This window comes from Polypterus senegalus, chromosome 9, assembly GCF_016835505.1.
Source record: "Polypterus senegalus isolate Bchr_013 chromosome 9, ASM1683550v1, whole genome shotgun sequence".
Lineage (NCBI taxonomy): Eukaryota > Metazoa > Chordata > Cladistia > Polypteriformes > Polypteridae > Polypterus > Polypterus senegalus.
In genome coordinates this window covers 48411609-48439364 of record NC_053162.1, presented here as the reverse complement: position 1 = coordinate 48439364, position 27756 = coordinate 48411609, and the positions used below count along the sequence as shown (strand labels likewise).

At 34.2% G+C, this 27756-nt stretch overlaps 1 protein-coding gene across 1 annotated transcript in view; it reads right to left on the bottom strand.

Annotated features, from left to right (window-relative positions):
• ranbp10 (RAN binding protein 10) overlaps positions 1 to 27756 on the bottom strand; it is a 108324-nt gene that overhangs the window by 28767 nt on the left and 51801 nt on the right. The window contains exons 4-8 of the mRNA XM_039763093.1: positions 11345 to 11512; positions 10071 to 10093; positions 8520 to 8704; positions 4297 to 4409; positions 3871 to 3979 (exon numbers count right to left, since the gene is read on the bottom strand). Of these exons, the coding sequence (XP_039619027.1) occupies positions 3871 to 3979; positions 4297 to 4409; positions 8520 to 8704; positions 10071 to 10093; positions 11345 to 11512 (598 nt within the window). The remainder of the gene's footprint in view (positions 1 to 3870; positions 3980 to 4296; positions 4410 to 8519; positions 8705 to 10070; positions 10094 to 11344; positions 11513 to 27756) is intronic.

Genomic DNA, 27756 nt, shown 5'->3' with positions numbered 1-27756 from the left:
GTAAATAAGTTTTTACTGTTCTGTATTTGCACATTCTAGTTCTTGTGGCTGTCCTCAGTAGAGAGCAAGAATAAACTGAAATTAACTGAATTGAAGCTGTTTTGTTGCAGCTTGAGTGACTGATGCTGGGTGGGTCCATTTTCACTTTGTTTTTCAGGATACATAATATGGCCTAGAAATGAAATAGCATTGTAATTAATGAAGTATGAAACCAGTGGAGTATGAGGAATAACAATCTACAGTCATGGCAATTATTACCACCCCTGGAATTTTCCCAGAAAATGCAACATTTCTCCCAGACAATTGTTGCAATTATAAATCTTTTGGTATACACATGTTTATTTCCTTTATGTGCATTGGAACAACACAAAACAACAGAGAAAAAAAGCCAAATCTGACATCATTTCACACAAATCTCAAAAACCGAGCTGGACAAAATTATTGGCACCCTCAACTTAATATTTGGTTGCACGACCTTTGGAAAAAATAACTGAAATCAAGCACTTCCTATAACCATCAACAAGCTTGTTACACCTCTCAGCTGGAATTTCCAACCACTCTTCTTTTGCAAACTGCTAAAGGTCTCTCAGATTTGAAGGGCGCCTTCTCCCAACAGCAATTTTGAGATCTCTCCATAAGTGTTCAATCGGATTTAGATCCGGACTCATTGCTGGCCACTTCAGAACTCTCCAGCTTTGTCTTCAACCATTTCTGGGTGCTTTTAGAGGTATGTTTGGGGTCATTGTCCTGCTGGAACACCCATGACCTCTGACACAGACCCAGCTTTCTGACACTGGGCCCTACATTGCGCCCCAATATCTTTTGGTAGTCTTCAGATTTCATGATGCCTTGCACACAGTCAAGGCATCCAGTGCCAGAGGCAGTGAAACATCTTAGACTCTCCACCATGTTTGACTGTAGGTTCTGTGTTCTTTTCTTCGTAGGCCTCATTCTGTTTTCTGTAAACAGTAGAATAATGAGCTTTACCAAAAAGCTCTACCTTGGTCTCATCTGTCCACAAGACATTCGCCCAGAAGGATTTTGGCTTCCTCAAGTACATTTTGGCAAACTCCAGTCTGGTTTTTTGTGTTTCTGTGTCAGCAGTGGGGTCCTCCTGGCTCTCCTGCCATAGTGTTTCATTTCGTTCAGATGTTGACAGATAGTTCGAGCTGACACTGTTGCACCCTGAGTCTGCAGAACAGCTTGAATATGTTTTGAAGTTGATTGGGGCTGTTTATCCACCATTCGGACTATCCTTCGTTGCAGTCTTTTATCAATTTTTCTCTTCGGTCCACGTCCAGGGAGATTAGCTACTGTGCCATGTGTTGTGAACTTCTTGATTATGTTGCGCACAGTGGACAAAGGAACATGAAGATCTCTGGAGATGGACTTGTAGCCTTGAGATTGTTGATATTTTTCCACAATTTTTGTTCTCAAGTCCTCAGACAATTCTCTGCTCTTCTTTCTGTTCTCCATGCTTAGTGTGGCACACTCAGACACACAACAGAAAGGTTGAGTCAACTTTTCTCCATTTTAACTGGCTTCAGGTGTGATTGCTATATTGCCAGCACCTGTTTCTTGCCACAGGTGAGTTCAAACAAGCGTCATATGCTTGAAATAAAACGATTTACCCACAATTTTGAAAAGGTGCCAATATTTTTGTCCGGCCCACTTTTGGAGTTCTGTGTGACATGATGTCAGATTTGGCTTTTTTTGTGTTGTTCCAATGCACATAAAGGAAATAAACGTGTGTACCAAAACATTTGTAATTGCAACAATTTTCTGGTAGAAATGGTGCATTTTCTGTGAAAATTCCAGGGGTGCCGATAATTTCGGCCATGACTGTATGTGAAGTTATCTGATGGTGTGAATTATATGACAATAATAACAATTATGTGAAACATGTGATACTGATAATTGTCAATCAGCTGAGCTCTACTTTATATAGCACAATTGGTTTCACCTGGGGAAGCTATAGTCAAGTGGAAGAGGACAAAGCTTGCTTGGGAGGAGTGGAGGTGAAGAAATTGAGAAAGAGAATTGTGCTTTGCCACTATTACAAAGACGTGTTTTGTAAGGTTTTTTGTTTAATAAAATGCATATTTGCACATGGCTGGTTTGTGAGGCTGTGTCTAGGGATTGGGGTGCTGCAACGCCATCTAGTTGGTCACACAGTATACAGAGGAAACACTAGCTGGATAATAACCCTTACGGAAGGGTAACATTTAATGAACAAGTCAAATTAATTCAAATTTCAAAAATCATAAACTTGTGATGCTTTAATGTTCCAAGTCTATCCTTTTTTTTTACATTTGTTACCAATTTTCAGGCTACATCTGTGAATACACATATATCAAATTAAGATTAACACATTGTCTCCAATACTACACAAAAAAATCACATGTTGCCAAGTTTTTAAACTACATTCATCACATTTAAGTTGCTATACCAATGAACATTTCTTTAGCTTCACAGACCCAAACTACAACACAAATTTAGTGTTTGTCAAATGAAGTATTCCATATTAACTGCCCTGCCAACTACATACATGCCCCAGTGATTAGGTGCTTCCATTCATATATTTAAAATTGTATCATGAGAGTGGTCTGCCTCGTGCTTTAAAGCATTATGAGTTGAACCATATGAATGTATGGCAAAAATGGATAGCATTGATTTTGGAATGAACATATGAATCAACTTATGTCTAACAAAAGTGATAAAATAAGAAAGGATGGTTAGAAAATAGATGGATAGTTGAACAGGCAAGTGTAGTCATGTCAATTACATTTAGATGAATGTAAAGCCTCCATTCCTTTATCAGGGCTATTTGAATAATGCTGCCTTACAAAAAGAAATTGATTTTACTATTATTTGTAACTCACTTATTCAAAGGCATGATGAAAGTTTCAGTGGTTAAAACTCACAGCTGATTTATCTACACACTGTCAAAGCAAAGATAAATCAATTTATTTTATTTCTTAATAACTAATTCAGAATGGAATCAATGTGGTAATAAATTTAAAATCCTTTTTGCCTTGTAAGTGCAGCGTGACTCCTACAATTCCATGCTGAATTTCAAATACTGTATAACCACACTGGTGAATCTGGAATTAAGTCTTTAGTTTGATTTTGAATTCTCTCCCAAACCTTACATGTCTTGTTAAACTTGAATGGAACACCTGTCTCTTTCAAATTATGTGCACACGTCTGATGCTATAGATTTTTAATGTTTACAGACTATTAATCTAACTGAAAAATGAGCTAGAGGAGGATGACTTTTAGAGTCAGAGAAAAGTTACCCATTGACCAGATTCATCCGGCAGGCCACAAACTATTGATTCTGCCTGTAGATAGATCTATGTACATCTATTAACCCTTTCATTTTTTGGAATCCTTAATCCAATTCTAAGTCATTTCAGACAAAAGATTATCCCATAACACCAATCACAAGGTAGGAATGGGTGCTGCCTAGTGTGTCATGTGTTGTAGAGCATATTTAACCAATAAGGGACAATTTAAAGTCATTAATTAACCCAAACTAAGCCATCTTCAGAATCCAGTAGGAAACTAATCAACAACAGAGATAATGATTAAAGTGGAAATTCATTAAAAATGTATGCTTCTTCATATGACAAAGGTATAAGTCTCCGAGAAAATGTTTGCAGTTTATTCTGATTGTTTATCTCAGTACAGCAACAACATTGAAAAATAAAAACATATTGCTTTTCATTTTTTTCTCATTTTCTGTTACAATAAATATTGTTTTATATTGACTTAATAGATAACCAGGAGCTGAGGCTCAGAAATAGATTTCAAAACTAATTATTTTTAAGGATTATTCTTTTAGAACTCCTTGAGAGAGATGCTTACTTTAACATGAACAGTAGATTAGGATTATGTTCTAGAAGTCCTGGATACAACTGCTGTGTTGCTTCAATTGCCTCTCCAACTCTTCCTGCTAATACTAACTTTTGTATTCCTGGAAAAATGGATAGATATAGTTAAAATGTGAGACTAATAATATATACTGTATATTATATATATATCATATATATATATGATATATATATATATATATATATATATATATATATATATATATATATATATATATATATATATATATATATATATATATATATATATATATATATATATATATATATATATATATATATATATATAAATATAAATATATATATAAATATAAATATATATATATATATATATATATATATATATATTTAGGGAATATATATTTATATATGAGTGAATTTGACTTTAGTTCATACTCACTTTGTCTGTTTTTTATTGAAGATTGATCTTCTTGGATTATGGTCTCTGTAGCTCTAGCAAAAGCAGTAGCAGTTGCACAATACCCATGATGTACCAAATATGATGATACCATACTAGACAAAATGTAAAAATATTCTGGTAAGTATCAGATCAACAGCATGCTTTGAGTGATTTACCATCTACCAACAGAAATTATGTGGTAAACTTGCAGAGCTGATCAGGCTTTCTATTTTCAAATATAGAAAATGACAACATCTTGTATTTGATACTATTACAAAAACATTCTTGCAAAGTTTAAAACTGACAAAAAATTTTTGTTTTTTAACAAAAGTAAGAAAAGAATATATATTAGCATTTTTTCTTCAAAGAGACATTTAATAATTTGATGAAGATTACACAGTATGAGCTGATGGAAATCTAAAATGCAATAAGCTCTTCTTTGCAAACAAATAACTATAATTATGTATTCACCTGCAGCTTTTACCGAAAGGGATATGGAAATCACAAACAGAAAGTACTTTTTTTTTAAAATTGTTCTTCTGTAACTGTAGCATGTGGGTGGGCTAGGAGATTTGGTTAATCTTGATCAAGCTGCACATTGAATTGTATGTGTGGATGAATAACTAGGAGCATGCAATATATTTTTCAGTGTTTTAACATTTAAAATGACATCAATACAAATTTTTAATGGTCTTGATTCTGCAGCCTATATTACAAATGCACTTCCAGTTTACCATGGTTTGAGTTGCAGAACCATTTTCATCCACTCAAAGGTGTTACAAAAATGGAATTTTCAGCAGCTTCGGAGCATTCACCAGCACACTTAATTGACAAAGGGGGCAGCCAGAGTAGCGTCTTGGAATATTTCGGCATTGTGGCAAATGACAACGGAAAACCACAAAATACAAGCAAGCCTATATGCAAGATTCGCAAGCGAGTCAAAATTATTACTTCTGGAAAAAGTAAGCACACTACTTCTAACACCTAAATCTAAAATTAGATGCAGTAGATCAGGGTGAAATTATTAGAACATCATTAGAGATAATGGGAGAGGATTGTTGAGGAACCTGTCTTATTTAATCCTTAGACATTTAGTTGGGATTTTGCTTGTTGTTGAAGTGTGCGCTACATCTTGCATAGATCAAAAGGTATCTCCCTAAAGCCTTCAGAAAGAAGGTTATACATACCTGTAAGTCCAGGAAGGTATTTAAAATGATCTCCAAATAATTGTAAATTAATTATTCCACAATCTGAAAGATCATATACAAGTGGAGAAAATTTCACACAATTGCCAACATTTTCCAGAAAAGGCTGAACCATCAACTTCAGCCCAAAAGCAGAATGCAAGACACTGAAAAAAGTCTCTAAGGACCCCAGAATTTCATCATGGGAAATACAGGTAGATCTTGTCACTGTTGATGTCAAAAGTGCACGAATCCAACATTAGAAAGAGGCTTCAAGTTAGATCTACATGGCAAGGTATGCCAGAAGAAAACCTTTGCTGTACAGACAGAACATCAAAGCAAGACTAAATTTTGCCCATGAACACCTATGCAAAGACCAAGGGGGTTAATGTATAAATGGTGCATACGCACAAAAATGTTGTGCATGCCTGTTTCTACGTTCACTTCAATAAGTATAAAAACTAAATTTGGTGTAAGGCCATGCACATTTTCACGGTAGCCACCCCCGTTGTGTATGCAAGTTTCTGCTTGGCTTTGCAAACTGGCAGCACCCAGCGTCAAAGCAGTCCTACTTTTTCTAAGGTCAGCTTTTCATTTATAGATTCTCATCTATGACTCTGATTTCATCAAATACACCGAACTTAATTGCATATCGTGGCTCTGAGGTTAGGGATCTGCACTGGCTATCGGAAGGTTGCCGATTTGAATTCCATAAATGCCAATAGGGACTCTGCTCTGTTGGGCCCTTGAGCAAGGTCCTTAACCTGCAATTGCTGAGCGCTTTGAATAGTAAGAAAAGCGCTATATAAATGCAAAGAATTAATTATTATTATTAAATTTTATTTGATTTTAATCATTCTGTAACAATATAATGGTGCACAGAATAGCCTAACTATTCCAACTACAATGGCTGCTTTAGCATAGTTAGAAGACTGACTGGCTTCTAAGTTGATTTCGATTTTCAAGAACTGTTCTCTTGGGGCTGTATACCAAACTGGTGTTCACTTTACAAAGGCACATTTTGAGGAATTGTGCTCTACCTACTGCTTTGCAAGTTTTGTCCACTGTCTGGTTTTTAGCCACAGGAGCTTTTTAACATGAACTTGCTGACTGACTGGGTATTTCACAATCATCACTGAGTTGTGCCATGCCAGCTGTATACGATGGTATTTATCTGCTTGTCATCCAGATATATAAGATTTCCTTACACTATGGTTCAAATGGGAAACATCAAAGAGCAATTCGCAGCAATGTCGGATATTCCAAATGTAATCAGAGCGGTCAACTGCATGCACATTGCTATTGCAATGAACCAGACAAGTTACATTAGCCAGGGATCCATCACCAAAAGAATGAGCTGGCATTACATCATCTATAGCTGAAGAACCTATACAAATGGCAGCTCAGCACAGTTGCAGGTGCTTTTTCCAACATGTGCAACAAAAATCATGCAGTCAATTTTAAGAATAAAGAGCAGAGACTCAATCTGCTGTGGTGCTCGGTGCCAATGCTACACTACTGTAAAAAGGCACATTCAGAGAATGAATTTGCTTATGTGAATAGAAAGCATTTCCACTCTAGTAATGTGCTGCTGTATAGTGCATGGAACATGTGGCACATTGTGCAAGCATGTAGCGTGCTTCAAAATGTGTCACACAATTATGGCTTGCTATACCTGAAGAGATGCAGTTTGATGAATCTAACCCATGTTATCAATCAAATCAGACAGTGGTAAGTTACAACTCTGTTTGAATGTAATTAGCAGAATGTAAAAACAGGTAATCAGATGTAGCATTTATTTTTTAAACATTTCATTTAATTTGTGGTCAATATCATCTAGTACAGTCCTTATATTCCTTAGTTCATTGGCCACATCTCTTACAGCATCCAATATTACATTTTATGCAGTCAGCACCTGAAGATGTGCTCTGCATACCAGCACCATCACCACCAGACCATCGCATGGGGGTCAGCTTTTGTAATATTGTTTAAAACAGAATAAACAGTACAGTGGACTGTGACTCACCTTTTCACATTGACTGTGATATCTGAAATGTGTGGAAGTTGGCATCTGAATTTTTTGTGCATATGCACATTTCCACTTTTGTCTGCAAGCCATGTTTTAGTGTGAATTCTAAGCACTTTGTTATAGATGAGGCCCTAGGACTTTTGGAACAATGTGCTCTGGACAGTTGAGGCTAAGATAGAGTCATCTGGGCACAGTACCAGGAAACAGTAAGGAATGGCTGTCAAAATTTTAAGGTGGGATTGCTTTGCTGTATCAAAGCCTGGGCAGCACACTGTCATGGAATGCACTCTGATTTTTTTAATTGTACCAGAGGTTGCTTGATGATAATAGGAGACCATCTTTAAGAAGATTTAAGCTCACCCAAATATGGACCTTGCAACACAACAGTAACCATAAACATACAAGTAAATCCACCAACCAATTGCTAGAAATAGACAAATAAGTGGTTCAGATATGGCCAAGTCAATGTCTAGACCTAAAACCCCCATCAAGATTTGAAACAGGCTGTGCATACAAGAGAGCCCTCAAATATTACACAGATGAAAGAATTCTGCATTGATGTCCGAGATTGACTGACAGTTATAGGAAATGTCAATTATGTACTTACTTTTTTCACAGACAGACACCGCACGTCTGTTCATTTTTTGTTTAAAATATTTTGTAAAATAAAATGTTTATATCCCTCCACCCCAAAGTTCATCACCTTTATCTATAGATACTGCTTAAATGAATATTGATATGTTCACATATGTTAAAAAAGATAAAACATTTCTTGGAGTGCACTTCTTCAAAACCATGCAGTACATATAAAAAATATACAATTTGTCGTTTAGAGTGTAAAAACAGAATACTATTAAATTATCTACACTTTAATGTCACACCAGAAATATAAGAAAATGAATAATAATGCACATTTCGCTAAGACAGGAAAAAATGAAAAATATTTTTTCAATTAAACAAAACAGGAATTTAGAGGAAAATAAAATAAAGATGTCAAGTGTTCTTCTCACTTTTGCAGTACAGACTGCCACTCCCCAATCCGATCTCCAATAGGAAATCTGTCGATGACTCCCTGAATCTTAGCTCTCCACTCACTCATGTAGTCTTCTATGTCAAAGACAAATGGTTGTTGGCCAAAATTAGCATCTACAATTTCACCTGGTGTCTGGAGTCCAACAGTTGGATACAGATTAGGCTGCAGAGAGTAAAAATTAAAATGAGTTTCATGTACTTTTTCTTTTAATTACATAGCCTCTAATAATGAGTGTGCTTTGTCTATTATTCTTCTGTCCTAAAAAAAACCTCACAATTCCATCCAGTATGGCAAAGCATTTTTAAAAACAGAAACTAAAAAAGGAACCTATATATTATCCCTATTTGAATTTAGTAAGATTTCTTAACATTATGACCATTGTAACATTTTTGTCTAATTATGAAAAATAGATGATTATTTAAGGAATACAGTATTTAAATTTTAGAAAGGGACTTTCATTATTAAGTCTGTACATTAAAGTACATCTAAGAGGCTGCTCATTGTTATCTTCAGTAAAAATAATGAACGGTTTGATTAAAAAAGTAAAATGTTAGTCATATGTAAAGACCTTTAGCAACAGGGTCATCTAGAAGAAAATGTAAACTTCTCACCGATAATTTCTATATTTTGACTGGAGAAGAAAGGAAAACCATGCATTTAACTCAATTAAAATTTGACTGGAAAAATAAATATAATACTAGAGCATAGAGGTTAAATAAGATTGGTCCACAAGCTGAACTGTAGAATTATCTTTTCACAGATAAAAAGTACATCTGCAGGTAAATGAACATACAAAATACAGCAATCTATTGAAAAGTGACAGAAAGCCTTTAGGTGTGATCGGTCACTCTTCCCCTTTTCTTAACAAGTAAATGAACACATGGGTAGAAACCAACAAAAGTAAACTACAGAGAGGAATGTTTATTTCCATAGTGATGGTACTTTTTAGTGAGAGTTGCATTTACTCAAGAATTTGTTAAATGTCTTCCTTAAAGGTTAAGGTAAATGCCAATAAAGACAAAACAATTGCATGATGAACCATTTATATCCTGACCTCAATAAAATCATCCATGCTGACAATAACTCTGTCTACATGGCACAAGTCATGCTTTTCCAAACATTCTTTCGACACAACACTATAAACATTAAGCCTTTCAGCTCATTAGCTTAAGGAAGGCCCCCCAGACAATGTTTTTACTACCACCATCTAAATTTATGTAGGCAATGCTGCACCTGTTCTGGTTGCCCAACACTCTGTTAAAGCAATTTACATACTGAATGTGTTTCCTTTACTTTGTCAGTTAACTGTACCAAAGAAACAAGTTATAATGCGCTTTGGCCAGTTAGGTCACTCAAAACAAATAATTAAATATGATTTCAATAATAGGCAAAAAAAAAAAAAAAATACAAGCTGAAATAAAGTTATAAGTGAAAAAAGTAATTCACATGGTGTTATTACAGCAAAAAATGTTAATTTGATCATTTAGATGAAATCAAAAAAAGCATAAAACTTATAGGTAATACTTACAGGAAGGTCTGTAAATGCTATGCCTACAAAAAAGTAGTAAAATAAAAGCATATTAAAAGTTAATAATGGAATAAATATGGTAACGCTATAATTAATTATGGCAACCCTAATGGTATATAATCCTTCTTGGCTGTTTTTAATATAAACATAACAAGAATGAACATTAATAGACCAAAAGGAAGAACTTTAATAATAACTTTATAAACAGTATCGATCTCATTTAATAGAATAAAATATCACAATTCTGTAATTTTTTCTTTATCTAGGAGTGACCATAATTCAAGTTTCCAAAAAAAATAAAATAAACTAGTACGAAAACATTTCAGGGAGATAATTACCTAGATTATTAAACTAAATCATAAACCAATTTCTCACATATTTGAAAAATTACATTATAGGACAAGCACTCAAAATAAGAGCACAACCAAAGTTATGAGAGACAATTTAGACAAAATCTATTGTATATGTGTCTAAGTATGCAGCATAGTAGTGCTTATAAAATAATTAATATAGACTAAGTTAGAAAATGTACATATCTGAAAATAAAAAAGTCCTTCCAAAGAACACTTACACTAATTCAGTATATTGTATACTTCAGAATGAGAACACTATATTTCTGAATGTTGTCTTCGCAAAAGTGCTTAGACCCTGCACATTTTTTTTGAACAGCATTGTTTTGTCATTGTCTAACAAGTATTTACAACTATAATTGCTTTAAAATACCACTTATTAAACCTTTAAGTTTGGATTGGGTAATAAGTTAATATATTGTTTTTTTCACTTATTGCACTATAAATAATGAAAAGTATATTCTATTATACTAAACAACTCCGCTTAAAATAAGGCTTCTCATGTGATAGTGACAATATTTTCCATGGTTTAATATCTATAATGCAAAAGCTTATGAATTAACCAAAAGCTTAGAAGTTTAAAACACAGAAAATGTGACTGTGCCTTGTCTTATGTAACACTTTCAGATAATAAACTGAACTCAGACTTAAGAGATTATCTGATGGTATAAGTTTATAAAATAATATTGGTATCACTCAATTCTTCAGAATAATGTTGTTTACAATGAATTGCACAAAAACATTCACCACCATTTTAGGCATAATAATTATTACAAATTAATAAACTACTAACAGTTATGGGGCCTTTAAAACTTCACTCAATTTTGTCTTAAAAAAATAAGAACAGGAAAATGTTGGCTGAATAAATGGCTTTTTCTTGTTATAACCCTCTGGCGAAATTTAACTGTAACCTGAGATACTCACCGAGGCTATGACCATTCTTTGTGTAGAAGCATGTGTTGTTAATGAGGTTAACACAGCAGCCAATGACGTCACCTGTAGTAAATGTAGGCCCATAGGGCTGGCCAGTGCCCGAGGAGCAGAACGAGTGTCCATCATCACCATGGTAACCATAAGAATGCTTATCCCAACCTGCAGAAAAGACACATATTATATAGAACAGCTTCAGACAAATACGAATAAGAATAGCAATGTCTGTTCAAATAACCCATACTTTAAAAGAAGCAGTACAATATAAATGATTTACTAACTGATTCAATTAACTCCTAGTAACAGTATAACCACCCCGGTATAATTTATTCCTTTCTGGTTTATCTGGGTTGTATATGAAAATAAAATACTGATATAATTCTATGGAACCCACACATTTATACCTAGGAAGGCTGAAGGCTTACAATTGTATAGAAATATCCTGTACTTTTAAGGAAGGAAAATACTGTAACACCTGTCTAGAAACTACAGTTATATGAAAAACTTTGCAAACCCCCCTCAGCCTGCATAATAATTTACTCTGCTTTCAACAAAATAGATAACAGTGGAATATCTTTCATTTCCTAGGAACATCTGAGTACTGGGGTGTTTTCTGAACAAAGATTTTTAGTGAAGCAGTATTTAGTTGTATGAAATTAAATGAAATGTGAAAAACTGGCTGTGCAAAAAATTGTGTCCCCTTGTAATTTTGCTGATTTGAATGCATGTCACTGCTCAATACTGATACTTGCAACACCAAATTGGTTGGATTGGTTGGCAGGAGTTGGATATTCCAACAAGACAATGACCCAAAACACAGTTTGAAATCTACAAAGGCATTTACAAATTAAAGTACAATGTTCTGGAATGGCCGTTACAGTCCCCCGACTTGAATATCATTGAAAATCTATGGGATGATTTGAAGCAGGCTGTCCATGCTCGGCAGCCATCAAATTTAACTGAACTGGAGAGATTTTGTATGGAAGAATTGTCAAAAATACCCCCATCCAGAATCCAGGCACTCATCAAAGGTTATAGGAGGCGTCTAGAGATTTATATTTGCAAAAGGAGGCTCAACTTGATGTAATATCTCTGTTGGAGTGCCCAATTTATGCACCCGTCTAATTTTGTTATGATGTATATTGCATATTTTCTGTTAATCCAATAAACTCAATGTCACTGCTGAAATACTGATTCCATAAGGCATGTCATATATTGAAAGGAACTTGCTATTTTGAAAGCTCAGCCAATGATAAACAAAAATCCAAAGAATTAACAGGGGTTCCCAAACTTTTTCATATGACTGTATTTCTCCTCCAGATATGCAAACTTGACCTTTCACTTTTCTCATTTTTATCCTGGACTAAAAGGCTACTGAGATATGCTTGCTCTTTGGTAAAGAGCATGAGGCCTGCAGGCCAAACTGGTAAAATCTATGAGATAACAAAAAAAAAAATCATCCAGTGGATAAGAATAGATCATCTTCTTTGTTCATAAGAAATGTAATGATCTACTTAATGAAGCAGAAGTTCATAAATAACAGATTTAAATATTTGAAATACTAAAAAGTATACTTTAATTAGAATTCTACGAGGGGGCTTTGCCCCCTGTTCGCTTCACTCGCCCACTCCCTCCCCCAGGGAGTGCTACACACCAGCCACTTTGCGTCTCTGCCACTCATGTTGTGAAGGGGGCTGAATGCACGCTAAGGAGATGTGGTCAGATCAGCTGCTGGCTTGCTGCTGCCGAGCTGCGTGTCGATCATTTAAAAGCCTGTACAGCAGCTGTCCTTTTGTCTCACTGCCTTGTCTCATGGGACGTTAAAGTGTCTCCAAGAAAATCACATATTTCTCCTTTCAAGATTTTTTTTTTTATAATAGAGAGACATATTCTTGATTGTAATAGAAATTTGCCATTTTCACCCTCTGATAAAGGTCTGTAGGGGGCTAGATCCCTAGTAAAGAACACAAATAATATCAAATTCATAATCACTGACCTTGGAATAGTCTAAAACAATACACAACATGCTTATGTTTGAAATTTGTCAATTTTAACCTTGTGGGAGTGTCTCCTAGAAGGATAACAATAATCAAATATAAAAAAAAATGTATGATCAATAACCTTGAAATACCATAAAACGACATGCCTATATTACTGATCCCCATTTTGGAGTTAATAACTCCCTGCATCTCATTAGTGGGTGAACCCCAGGGGCTGACTGATATTACATGCAGAACTTCAAATCCTTATGATCATTTTTGCAGAAGACACCAACTGGTTTACTCTTTATCATAAGAGTTTAATCTGCTGTATAAATTATGGTCCAAAATGGCCTTGAATAGGTCTAAAGAGTAAGAAATTGGGGAAAATCCCAAAAAGCTTGGTGCTTTGTATAACTAGACATCAAGATGCGTTTAACTTTATATCAAATGTAGGGGTTTTCTCATACTGATGAGTCAGGAAGTGGTGGATAAAAAAAAAAACTGAATCGACTTCAAACTGTTCATAAGCAAATTTTATGAACACAAAAGATAAATAAATGTGTATGTGTACATTACAAAAACTACAAATGCATAACTATTAAAAAATTATTAAAGTCATATAATATCATTGTAGCACCAGTAAAAACATCATTCTCAAAGCTTACTATCACAAAGCTCTTTATAAATCGCTTGATGATTAGTTCACACAACACATTAAGCAGAGCAAATTTTTACAAAAAGTGTCACAAAAATATGAGTTTGTTATTTAGTCACAGGAAATAGCCAATTAGCCAGTGAGTTTCCCATTTTTTTAATGACATAAGTAAAGAAAATTAAAGTTTGCTTATTTGATAGAACATTTATTTATATAGTATAGCTATAATAGTAAAACACTCATCAAGACAAGACTGACCTCAACAAAATACAATAAAAGGCACATTTGCTGGTTTAATACAGTATATACTCAGGCATAAGTCAGGTCTTGAAACCCGAAAAATTGATCATAAAATCAGACCCTGACTTTTATGCCCGATCAAAAACGCGACACTTCATTTTTTTACATCTTCTTGCCTCCTTCAATCTCGCTTCAGTATCTCAGAAGTATCGAATTTTGTTGCAGCAGCACAGTTACTAATTTCTTTTGCTACTTCAACGATATTTAATTTAAAACCACCTTCATATTTTCTCCTGATCGAATGCTCCATCGTAGATAAGGGACGCTCTTACGATAAAAATGTATGAGGGTGTGAGATACAAAAAACACAAAACAATATAAACGTCGCTTCGGAATAGTCCGGGTATTACCACGTGGTTACAAAGACACAATACAGAGAAAAAAAAAAAAAAAGGCAGTGTGCTCCGTGGTTACTCTCTCAGGTGGCCGTTAGCATATCATAATCTCTTAGACCAATAGCATGAGTTTTCCGCATTTGACTTATACGACCGACATTATAAAATACCAAAAATTATACAGTAAAATCAAGTCCCAACTAATCTGTGAGTATATACGGTAATTCAAATGAGGCAATGTAAATGTGGACATTTTCATGGGTTTAGTCTCTAATGTGAGCTACTATTCCTGTGTTGCTAGCTACAGTAACTTTTTTCAGCCCTTTACTGATCTAGTGAGACGGGTGAAGTTTACTCATTCTTTTGAAAAATAAACTCTTGTACTCGACTGCTTCTTTTATTTGTCTTAGCTGGAACATTGCCCTCATTATCTAATCTTTCCAAGATGATGGGCCAGGAAGTTCATGTGTGTTCATTTTGATTGGCCCTAGCCTTCTGTTACAATAATTAATTTCCTTTTAAGTATTTGGAGGTTTCTGGTTACAATCTGAATAAAAATCCGTTCATTTCCATAACCTTCTATCTGAAAAAAGAAAAAATTGGTAACAAACAGATGTAATTGCATTGACACAGCAAATATATAATTTGGTAATTTTAGTTATAAATTCAGTTCACAATTTATGTAATAAAAATTTTGTTGATATATGTAAACCTCAATAAGCATAATAATTATTTAAAAATGTTGACAGAATTCATTAAATACCAACTAACCAAAAACAGTATGACTGAGTGTGTCCTATAATGAGCTGGCACCCCCTCCAAATTTTTACAATTTTCTTCTGCCCCGAACCCTGATGAATGTGAAAATGTGACTATAATGCAGATGTACCATAGTACTTAAAGAAAGTCACACATACTGTATCTGCATGACCCAGTCTGGTTCTGAACAGCAGAGTTAAACTGTAGAATGCAAAATTGCCAGAAGGAACTATTTCAAATAATTTTTGGTATAAAATAAACAAACACTCTGCAGGGAATGGCTCATATTCCAAAGTGTACAGCATTTTTACATTTAAATTATATTTGACTTCAGTTCACAAAGTTGGTATTGGTTGACTGAAATTCTTAAATACTTCTTTAAGGAATGTAACTAGTATTTTAGACTAGAAGCTTACCTGTTTAGCAACTGTATTTTTCCATGCCCATGATTTTCATCCTGTCCTGCATAATGGCCAAGAGGTTAGGTAGCTTTTTTTTCTGGAACCAGAGTTTAATACCTACTATCCTATATCAAATGATGGAGTCTTAGAAAGACTTTTTAAATATACTTTCTCTATATAAAACTAAGCTTGCTTTGATTCATGCTTTTGAATTACAATATTAGAATCTAGATTAGAATGGATCATTTGGCCCAACAAAGCTTGACAGTCCTATTCATTTTCTTCAAAAATAATACCAAGTCTTGTTTAGAAAGTTCATAAATTCCTACTGTCTATTACAAAACTTGGTAACTTATTCCCCATGTGTCTAATTAATTACGTATGCCTTGTAATGAAGTTTGAATGATCCACCTGCAAAACAATCAGATATGAATGCTTATTTACTTGACATTATCCAGAATGCCGCACAAATTAAAAGCTTATATTAGTATTCATTGCTCCATATTTCCACGACTGGAGCACTGGAATATTTGAAGACTTACACAGAGATACAGTAAGTTAATGTTAGGAAATGAAACCAGCAATAATCATGTCCATTTATTTAACCACACTGCTTACCTAATGGGCAAATGCCTAAATAAGTTATTAATTAAAATGTTTTTCAGGACTAATATGCTTACAAACAGTTGTCAAAAAGCTGCCTTCAACTGTCAGGCAGTATGCCAAGTGGCTCCATCTGAGGACTTCTTTTTTAAGGCTTATCCTGTTTTTTCGAAATCACACACCTATGTTGTAATTGCATGAGCAGATGGGACACAATTATGACATCCTAATCGGTAATGACACCGAAATTTCCTTTGCGCTGCAGTCACACTATCACCAATTTTACAAAAGGCTTTTACAGCGAACGATTGTTGCACACCACTCCACTGCTCCATTATAACTAATGACAAGGCGTTCTAAATGAGGTTGCAATTGTCCCGAACAACTACTGACACACCAGGATTACCAACACCTAGTTCAAATATTTCCAGTTTCCTTGCACCATCCTGTATAACCATTAAAATCAATAATTTGTAAACACTTAACTAGTGATATGTCACAATTTATTTCTAAGGTGGGATTCACAAGCTGTTGGAAAGGAGGAAAAATAATATTAATGACTGTCAAAGAATATTCCTTTAATTTGTCACACAATCTGCTCAGCACTGAACAGGAAACATTTTTTTTTTCTTCACATGTTTATTTTCAAATAGTTGGAATGTCAGCTAAACATTTACCACAGTTTAATATGTGATCACAAAGCTTCCTAACTAGAATTTAGCTTTCAACTAGAATTATAGTTAACTAATTAAAATCTTTACACAAAAATTTAATGTGGCACTGATGTAAAACTGGCCCATATGTTATACTTCATGGTGTATCGTAATTAACAGAGTGCAATTTTTCCTTCTCTTCTTTACAAAGAAGAAGTTTTGTAAATCTTTTCCTAAATGGCTTACAAGAAAACTAAGTATTACAAATTAAATGGGAGGATTACCATTAATATGATAATGGGATGCTAAAAAAAGTTCACAACCATCTGTTTTTGCTTGTGTAGAAAACCTCCCTTATAAAATCTCCTCTTTCCTCCTATACACTGATATGAGAGCAGACTGGGTACCATCATCTCAGAAATCTACACCTGTTATAATGACAGCAATGTGCCAGCCATGAACAACAAATGAACACTATCAAAGGTAAAAGGTTGTCATTTTCAAAATGCTGATAGAATGAGTGCATTTCACAGGTCAGAGTGGGTCAGTCAGAAGCCTAATGAAATTACAGTAGCATGGACACATTGAAGCTGCTAGCCAAAAAAAGATCTACAAGTGAAGGAGTGCCAATCACAAACCTAAAGAAGCTGCTGCAGCAAAAGGACGACTAACCCCTTGCTGAAGTCTTGCATTTCATTGATGTATCTGTTTTTTGCACACCATTCCTGATATATATTTGACTTTGTAGTTTAAAGTATGATACACAGGCTTTGTTTAAAGCAAATATACAGTATTTGGAAGGTGATTTGAGAGCTACAGCAGACAATAACACAACTCAAAAAGGAAGCACTGATTCTTAGTCTCCCTTCAAAAGATTCTGTAGGGGTACTGGCTGACAGATTACTTCATTACTGACACATGGATTTAGGTGACATGGCCAATGGCATCAGATTTCAAACTAGTTTGTCCGAAGTGAAGCATACATTAAATACACACAATCAAAGGGCTGACTCTATGAAATTACTTCAGTCACTGTAATCCTACACCTTTAAACAAAGCAGGAAGACAGGATTTGCAAATATAGCAGTTAAAAAAAGACATTCGCAAAGAGAACTAGCAAAAACATCCAGAAAAGAACACATTTGTTAAAGAAAGAGTTTGGCATTTTCTTGTTGAAATTATTTCCTCAAAATCACATGGTGTTTTAAAAAAAAGAGGGATTTTTAGAGAGCGGAGGTATGTGCTTTGCTTGACTTGGGAATCAAGTGGCTCATGCGCATGCACAAAGACGTGACAGGTGTCAGCGCACATTGCCCAGAATTACTAAACAAAGTGCTTACTTTAATTCAAAAACTCATTATTAGGGGCCTGTATCTGAAGTGTCTGCTATAAATGTGGCACTTATCAGTGTAAAGTCTATGTTCACTTTACAAACAATTTGCCAATTCAAAACAGGATTTGCTAAGGCTCACAAATCTTAACTTTCATGGGTGAAAATGATGGTTTTCATTTCAAGACTTATTCACTGAGATGCATAAATACTTAAATAAATAAATATGTTAAGAAATAAGCAACAAAACATTTTGACACATTTAACTATTTACCTTTAAATAACGTTTTTATTTATTGTCACATTTCACATTATTCATTTATTTAATTTTGTAAAAAATTTTCCTCTATAGAGGATCTTCAATAGATTGAACATGAGAGGCAAAAAAACAGAATTAGAAAAAGAGGAAAATATGTAGCCTGAAGCTACCAAAACAACTAGTGAGGTGATCTCAAATTAACGTGATTACCTTAAGGTGGTTGAGGAAAACTGTAAAAAGAATGTTTCTTATTTCACATCCCATATACAATATACAAATATTTTCAGAGTACCTTTGCTAGATAGTCTGTAATCATTTATACCTGCCTCAGAAAAAACTGGGGCCAAGAATCGGCTACAAAATACATAATTTCCCACTTCATTGTCATAAACATAGCTTAGAAAAGCAGAAGGAATGTTTACTGGAATCAAAACTTTTGCTGCCTCAAAGTACACATATCCAGCGATTTTTGGGACTTTTTTGTTTTACGTTTATATCCCTCTGGACCCATCTTTAAATTGCAAACATAGGCACTGTACTTTTGAAAATGTATTTTAAAAATGTTTCACCTTAAAACATAATTGACCATGGCAAATTAAAATACACCAAACTTTTCCAATAGCCGAAAATATTTGGGTCACTTTTTTTAGGCAAAATGCTTTTCAGAAATCAAAAAAACAGACCTGGTGATTCCAACTGCATATCAGCAGAACCAAGACCTAAGTATATTGTGAAAAACATATGTATATATACAGATATTAAGAGAAAGAAAGTCTGCAGCTTAAAATAAAATTGCTCATTAACATATATTATATATATACCTAAAGTGTAAAAATGTTCATAGACAAATAACACATCAGGAAAAGCATTTTTATACCTTACATTACCTATACAATAGGTTGATAAATCACTGAGGTTAAAATTAATAATGGATGGAACTGCAGCCAAAAACAAATAGCAACCTCTATTGCAAGTCTTATGTGATACACTTTATCTTATAGGCCACCCCCAGGGAAAATTCAAGAAAATAATTTTCTGGGAACAGCTTGCATTTAAAAACAATCATTATGTATTATTAAAACTGTTTTACTTGACTTAGCTCAGAAAACTTCATAAGACAATGGACATACATTATTGTGCCATTTGTTAATCAAGTGTATCAAAAGCAGAGCTGCCAGATTTGACAGGAAGTTTACAGCTCAATTACAGTCAAAATCCTGAATTGACTAGCCCATTTCAAGCAAGCAAACTCACACCTAGTTTCACTTTCCTACTACCAAACTGCAAATATCCATGAACGTTACTCCTCTGATTGATGTTTCATAATTTGTATGAGTGGACTGGTCCAGAGTGTTAATTTTTTAGGTTATTTTTCTCAAAGGGCCAATGTTTGAGGGTACAATTTATACAGCAAGGCTTTAAATAGATATGTTTAAATACATAAGATGAATGGTAGAGAAAAAAATTTCACAACAGCCCATTTATAAGTGAAACAACATAAAGGATTTGAAAGGGACTGAGTCTGTGTGCTTTTGCAAAGAAAAAAAAGGTTATATCCATGGTGAAGAAGAAAAAATGTAAGAGAGACAATGTATCAGCTGTATAAGCTTCAGAAGATGTGGACATAACATTTTAAACTTTTTTTTTCTGCTTATCAGAAAGCTATGACACCACTACACCCAAGCATACAATTTCAAATATAAAATGTGTAAAAACTTTGTCATTTGAGAAGTAGCTAAATTAACATGAATTGCCTATACACATTCTATCACATTATTCACTGTGCTCTCATCTTTAAATAAGTTGAGGTTTAAGGAATTTACAAACAAAAAATGTATATTATTTATGTACTGTTTCACATACTAAAATATAAAATACTGTCAAAAAATTGTTTTATTTTGCACTTTAAGAAAATTTGATTTTTAAAAGAAATTTTTTCCTAGACATTAGCTGTAAAAAAAAAAAAAACTAATCCTTCTTGTGTCTGCTATCTTGACACAAGAATAGTAAGTGGAAATTAAAACTCGTCTGCACCGATTTAGAAAAAATGAAATAAAAATGTGCTAAATGTTTGAAGAACTGCAGACGGATTTTTAACTTTTTAATCAAAGTTAATGTATGTGTTGACTTCACAAAATTTTATGAAATGACTAATCTGTCATGATATGAAGGGGTAATCACTGAACTAGCAATAGAAAAATCATTACAGAGAACCCAGGATCTGAAAGCACTGTTTCTGTTTAAATTATTATTCTGTTAACAAAAAATACATTATGTTTTTTTTTTTTCCTTTTCATAATTCTAGCTTGTGTAAACAATTTTACCTTAAGGTCAATTTAACTTTTTCAGCTAGCTGAGACTGTAACACATTTAAGTGAAGTTCATCAACTGTAATTACTAGACTGAATCCAATCTATTCAATAAATGCTCAATGTTAAAACAAGGAATGAAAAACTACACCATAGGCTTTTTTTGTAAAAGAATATAAATTATGAAAAATCCACCAAAACCTCAATCTAAAAATAAATGTCTGGGTAGATTTTTCTCTTCCCATGACTTTCAACAAACACACAAATGTTGGTAACTTTCCAGGCATAAAAAAAACATGCAACATCAAAGAACCCAATAAAATTTACATTACAAATTACATTCAAACATATTACATAGTGAACACATGTAACACTCCAGACACAGTTAAAAAAAAAGGGCAATTTCAAATTAGCTAACCTAAATCAGTATGTATGTTGATTATTGTTATTGCTGAAGAAATCACTAGCTGACAATGTTGAAGAACAAACTCCATAGTGCAGCACCCTTGGAAAAAACAACCTTATATTTGTCTCATTAACAGTTTGGCAATTTACTGGCAGTGGCTCCAGTTGCCAAAGAAGGACACCAAAAGAAATACAGAGCAATCATTTTCTATTTTTGTTCTCTTCTATCATCTTTAATGCAACAGAAAATGTGGTAGAAAATTTAAAAATACAAAAACACTGTGTTTGTAATTTATTTTCTACTTTAGAGTCTTTGGAAAAATATTGCTGGTGTAGGTTACATGTAATTTTAACACAGACAATATGTAAATAATATTCAGGACATATATAACACTACAACCTGCCTTTGACAGGCAAACAGTATTAGTAAAGACCTAAGTCTGTACCTAAATCTTGTTCAATCACAACTCTCTGCTGTTCTAGTAAATAATGAAGTACATTTAGTTCTTCCAATGCTAGATTCAGCAACAGTTTTTAAATTTTATGTCTTATAGCTACTCAACAGGCACTTGTATTGACTACTGCTTGGGTATATCTGATTTTTATTCAGAAAATACTCTGATTTTACATTCATTATTAGTTGTTTGTTTATACCACTGTAACTAGTGTGTGGGAGACACGCTAGCAAGTTCTAATTGTACTATGTACACAATAATATACTTGCACCTGAATTTTTAATAAATGAGTTTTAATAAACATGTGAGATTCACAAATATGAACAAAACCTCATCTTACATGTAGTTGGTACTCTGCAATTATTGTTTACTTGTACATCAACTTCATGTTACAGAATAATTCTTCCAAATTTTTCAAACTATATTTTCTCTATTCAAGTTTTTCTTAAATTATATACAGTGTAAATACACATCATTCCAAAGAAGGTAGACACCTCTTAACTTAATAACTACAAAAAAATAGGCCTTATGTCTCAAATCATGAAGACCTTTAAGAAACTGTGCTGGAACTATATGAGACCTCCTGTGAAAGACAAACAACAGTCAGTCCAGGTGGTCTATCAGACAAAGAGGTGAAGATGCAATTATTCATCTGCTCCTTAAAACTGGCAGCACTGTAAGGATTAGGTTTTCTGATTTCCCCATTGCCTTTAACACCATCCAATCATCCCTGCCAAGGGTAAACTCGGGGATATGCAGGTGCATGAGCCTATAGTGTCCTGGATAATGTTCTAATTGTCAGGCAAACCACTGTTCGACTGTGTCTCGGATATGAATATGAGTAATACTGGAGCACCTCAAGAACCAACCCTGTCACCTTTTCTGTTCATCATGATTACCTCACACTATAAATAAAACACCAGATCATGTCACTTACAGAAATTCTCAGATGATCCTGTATTAATAGTCTGTATTGACAAGTATAGGAGTCAGGAGGAGACCTTTGTCTCCTAGTGGAAATGGCATCAAAGTCTGGGTGGATGATAATTACTTAAGATTAAATAAGGATAAGACTGAAGTTTTTTTTCTTGTTTTTAAAATCTCTATTCTTAAGACAATTGGAAGTTTATCTTCTTTAAGTTTTGATTCACACAACTGGCTGATGACATGGTCATGTTTCTTTCACTTAAACACTGCCAGGCTAAAATCAATCATGCCTAAGTCCGAGATGAAAATACTTATCCATGCTTTTATTTCTTATAGTTCAGACTATTACAATACACGTTTTATTTGAAATAGCACAGCATCATTGTACCATTTACAGACTATCCAAAAACAAGGTCCAACATAAGGTCCCATATTTACCCACATTTTAATTTCACTTCACAGGCATCCCTACTTTTAGAGTTAATTTTAAAATTCTGGTTTGAACATACAGAACTCTGAATGGCCAGGCAAATGAATATATTGTGGACCTACTTCAACCATATTCTTCCACTAAAACCGCACCCCTTAGCTCCTCTGTTCAGGGACCTTTAACTGTCCTATGCACAAACTTAAAGACTTGTAATAACTAAGCTTTTAGGGTTATTGCACTAAGACTCTGGAATGATCTTCAATTGACCCTGTGATGTGCAGACACTGTATAGACAATTTCAAGTGGCTGCTAAAAAAAACTAATTTGTTTAAACAAGCCTTTAGCTAACTAGATATGATAGTTTGTTTTGTATGTATATTTTTGTTTTACTGTTTTATTATTTTAATTTGTTTTAGTTTATCTTTTACATACGTACAGTATTTTCTTTACATGTAAAGTACTTTGTGACTGTGTGTCAGTGAAAGGTATTATATAAATAAACTTTAGATACTTATTTACTTATGTAATTACAACAGAATTGTCAGCAACTTAGCATTAACAAAACCGAGAAACTGGTTATTGAATTTCACCACACTAAAGAGTCTCTTCGCCTAGTCACTATTCATGGAGTCAATGTAGAGGTGGTGTATAGCTACAAGTTCTTGAGGGTCCACACCAGTGTCAGGCTGGACTAGTTTTGTTACATGGAGGAACCACTGAGAAGACCTTTTTTCCATAGGAGACTGCATTCATTTAATGCACTTAGTGATAACATCTTCTACAACTCAGTGACAGCCAGTGTGATTTTCTAAACTGTGGAGTGCTGGGCTGGTAATGTCACTTCAAGTGAGGCCCAGTGAATAACCAAACTAACCAAGAAGGTAGGCTCAGCTATGGTACAAACTCTGGACCACCTGGGGAGTAGTAGTGAAGGACAGAATGAAAACAAACTGGCCTTTATGAACAAAGCTGCACATCATCTATCTAACACACATATTGAGTCTTTTCCGCCAATGAATTATTCAGCAGAAGTGTGTCTAGAAACACAGCTGGAGCTCCTTCATACTCTTTTAAAATACCCGATGGTAACTGTGACTGCTCTTTTTACCTTTAGTCATGTCAGAAATTTACTTTATTATTAGTAATTCTGATATGTATTTGAGGGGGTTGTTGTTATCTGTTATAATATTTACTTATTTATTAAGTCTCTGTAGTACTAGGCTGTTGTGCCGTGTTAGCCAATGAGTGAGCCAGTGAGAAGTCAAGCAAAATGACACCTTTTATTAGCTAACTAAAAAGATTACAATATGCAAACTTTCAAGGCAACTCAGGCCCCTTCTTTAGGCAAAATGTAATCATCTTCAACATCTTGCCTGAAGAGTGGCCTGAGTTGCCTCGAAAGTTTGCATATTGTAATCTTTAGTTAGCTAATAAAAGGTGTCATTTTGCTTGACTTCTCGCTACTTAAGTCTCCGTAAAAGCTAAATGTTTTCCATTATCTATTATGACATAAAGGATGAAAATAAGAGAATTCTTGTCAGAACATTTTTTTTTTTATCTTTAATCAGATCTTGTACTCAAAAAGGAAAATACATTGATCTCTTTTAGAAAATAACCATTACAAATAACACCAAAAAAAGAACAGATTAATGCTTCATTTGCATAAGTGTGAATATAACTCATAATAAATGGTCATATTATGTGTTGTCACACATGTGCACATGGGACACAGCTTAAGGGCTTGAAAAACTGTGGCTATATGGTGAAATGGGGATTAGTACTGTCCTCTAATGCTTTCTCTCTTTTCCCCTCTGAAGACTAACTGACTGACCAGCCCACCGATGATGTCATTTCTGGTTCCTGTTCCACTGGACACATCCCTTCAGGTCATCCAACTACATAATCCGTCATTTTGCACATTTTATTCAGTTCTGTTTTGAGCTCGGTCTGAAAAGACCTATTGATTTCATTGCTAAGGGGTTTCCAAGGTGGCAACCTCAAATATGTATCTGTTTTGTGTCTGCTTGTTTCACAGTCTTGATCTACCCCATAACATTCCCAGTCATGTTCAAATTTAATTGCTTTTGCCCGTCACTTAGCATAAACTGAAGTTATTGGAATTAAGTATAAATAAAGACTTACCTGTTCCTCCAGGATTTCCCTAAGGTAAGGTTTCAGCTTGTACATAAATGAAAGACAAAATTTCAAAGCTTTGTATACTTTCGAGATTCACTGTATTTTCTTAATCTGAGGTAGTTCAAATGACACCATGAAAATGACACTGAGCACTCTTGGTAAAACATTCACATAGTTAAAAACATGCATAAGACACCACAAATAAAATACAAAGAAGCCAAAGGGAAAAGGGCAGGGCAATACTGCAAGCTCTTTTTTGTGCAAGTTTGAAAATCCTGCTTAAATTCAATGTCTAACGTCAGTGTTTATTTGATGAGTATTCTACATTTTCTGAAGAAGTATTTTTATCTCTGACTTTACCATTCAGTGGTCGTGCCTTGAACATACACATGTGCAACATACTGTATGCAATTGTGACATATGTAGTACTATTCTTTCATAGTATTCTCCAATTCATTACTGTAACATAGTTTATAAGCCAGGGGATAAGGCAAGTCTTATAGTCAGTAAACAAAAAGTTCTTCTTAAAAACCTTTAAAAGTGAATACCCCTTAAGTACTTGCATTTTATGTTTATTAATTAAATGACTGATGAAACTGGCGATTTTTTTTGAATGTTTATATAGTACATAAATGTTTCCTTCTTGGATCAAAAATAATGGTGTAACATTTATTTATCCCAAGATAGTTGGGACTATAAATATGACAGAGTGATAATGGGTGTGGTGCACACCGGCTTTACACCCTATCATGGACAGCGCAGATAAGAGGCTTTATATAAAAGTTACCAAAATATTCTAAAGGCATAAGCATATTTTTCTTGAACATGCATATGGCTAAAGAGTTACTGTAGGGAATAATATTTATGGAAATTATGACAGAATAAAGTCAATGAGAGAGAAATATAATGGACGTAGATGAAAAAAGTTATTCATTTACATACAGTGAGCATGTGCTGGTTTATGGTAGGAATAAATTCTAAAGTAAACCTCAAGAAGATACTTGGGTAACATGGACATCAGGTTAGATTCTACACATACTACTCTAGGGAGAACTGGGACCATTAAGGGGGCCATTATCCCTGCATTTGTGTGCTATGCATTTTCAAAATAAATAGTTTATAAATGTCATTTTTCAACAAAAAACATTGATAATATGAGATTTGGCCATTTTAAAAGAAGACTGGCCATATACATGCAATGATTGTTTACAGATCACGTTTGCTGCCACAAACCTGTGTTGCAAAAACAGAAGGCACAGATCAACACTTGACAGCTGTCTTGGCTGGGAACATTGATGTACTTGGTAAGTTGCTAAGCTTTTCCTCCTCCATGTCCAGTACCCACCGTTGTAAAGCACCAGTGCAGGCAAGGTAGTTTTAAGCTTATAGAAAGCGCTTAACTTTTGACACAATTTAACAAGGCAAATGCATATATACTATGTTTGTGAAGAAATAATTTCAGATTGAAATTTACCGAACTTATCCTTTAATGCCTTGGCAAGTTAAAAGAATACTCCATCCAAAAATGATATCTTTTTAATATGCTACTTACCCCATGTAGTTTGCCGTGATGGCTGAGAAAAACATTTAGTCTCAGATTTTCCTGGAGAACAGGCATAACAAATTGTCTGACAGAACAGGAGACTATGGTGACCAGCGCTGGACAACAGCAAACAAAAATGTCCATGAATAAATCTGGTTCTCCAGTAGTATGCTCACAGTGAACAAAATGCATGCATTTTTGCTTAAAACTTTAAAATATTAAAATAGACCACAAACAGACCCCTTCACATGGAGGTTATATTTTTGAACTAAAGAATAGCCATCACTTCCCTCCATTCACTGATCAAGAGTCCAGTCTTCAATTCAAGAGCATGACCTTTGTATATGATTAATTTATTGTGGTTTCCCATACTAAATTGCTCACACATCACTTTATCTGGCTCAACTGGAAGAATGTTAACCTATCTTCTACAACTCAATGGAAAACTAATGTTTAACTTAAAAAAAAAATTTTGATCATGAAGAACAGTGCCAAGCCTATTCACAATTCTTTAAAAATCAGCCAGGCCTCCTTTTTAGGTATTAATATAATGACATACAGTACATTCTGATTTATTTTATTCACATGGGTAGGAGGAGAAGTTTGAACTTTTTTGCAAAGTTTTACTAATTTTCTTAAAGTTTAAGAAAAACTTCAACAGAAATTTCAGGTTCATGACCCAGTTCTCTTGACTAGGATTCCTGTTTTGAAAATTCACTCGATCAATTTACCACAAGTTGTGTTATGGTGACTATTTATGTTTTGTGTTACAATTTATGTCAATTAAGAATATAATTAAACTATCAGCAGTATGGTCTTGGTTTGATAGACATTCACTTTGGTCACATACATGGGCTTCACAGATTTTTTTCCTGAAAGAAGTAGGTCAACTGAACAATGGTACAAAAAAAGCACAGAGTAACA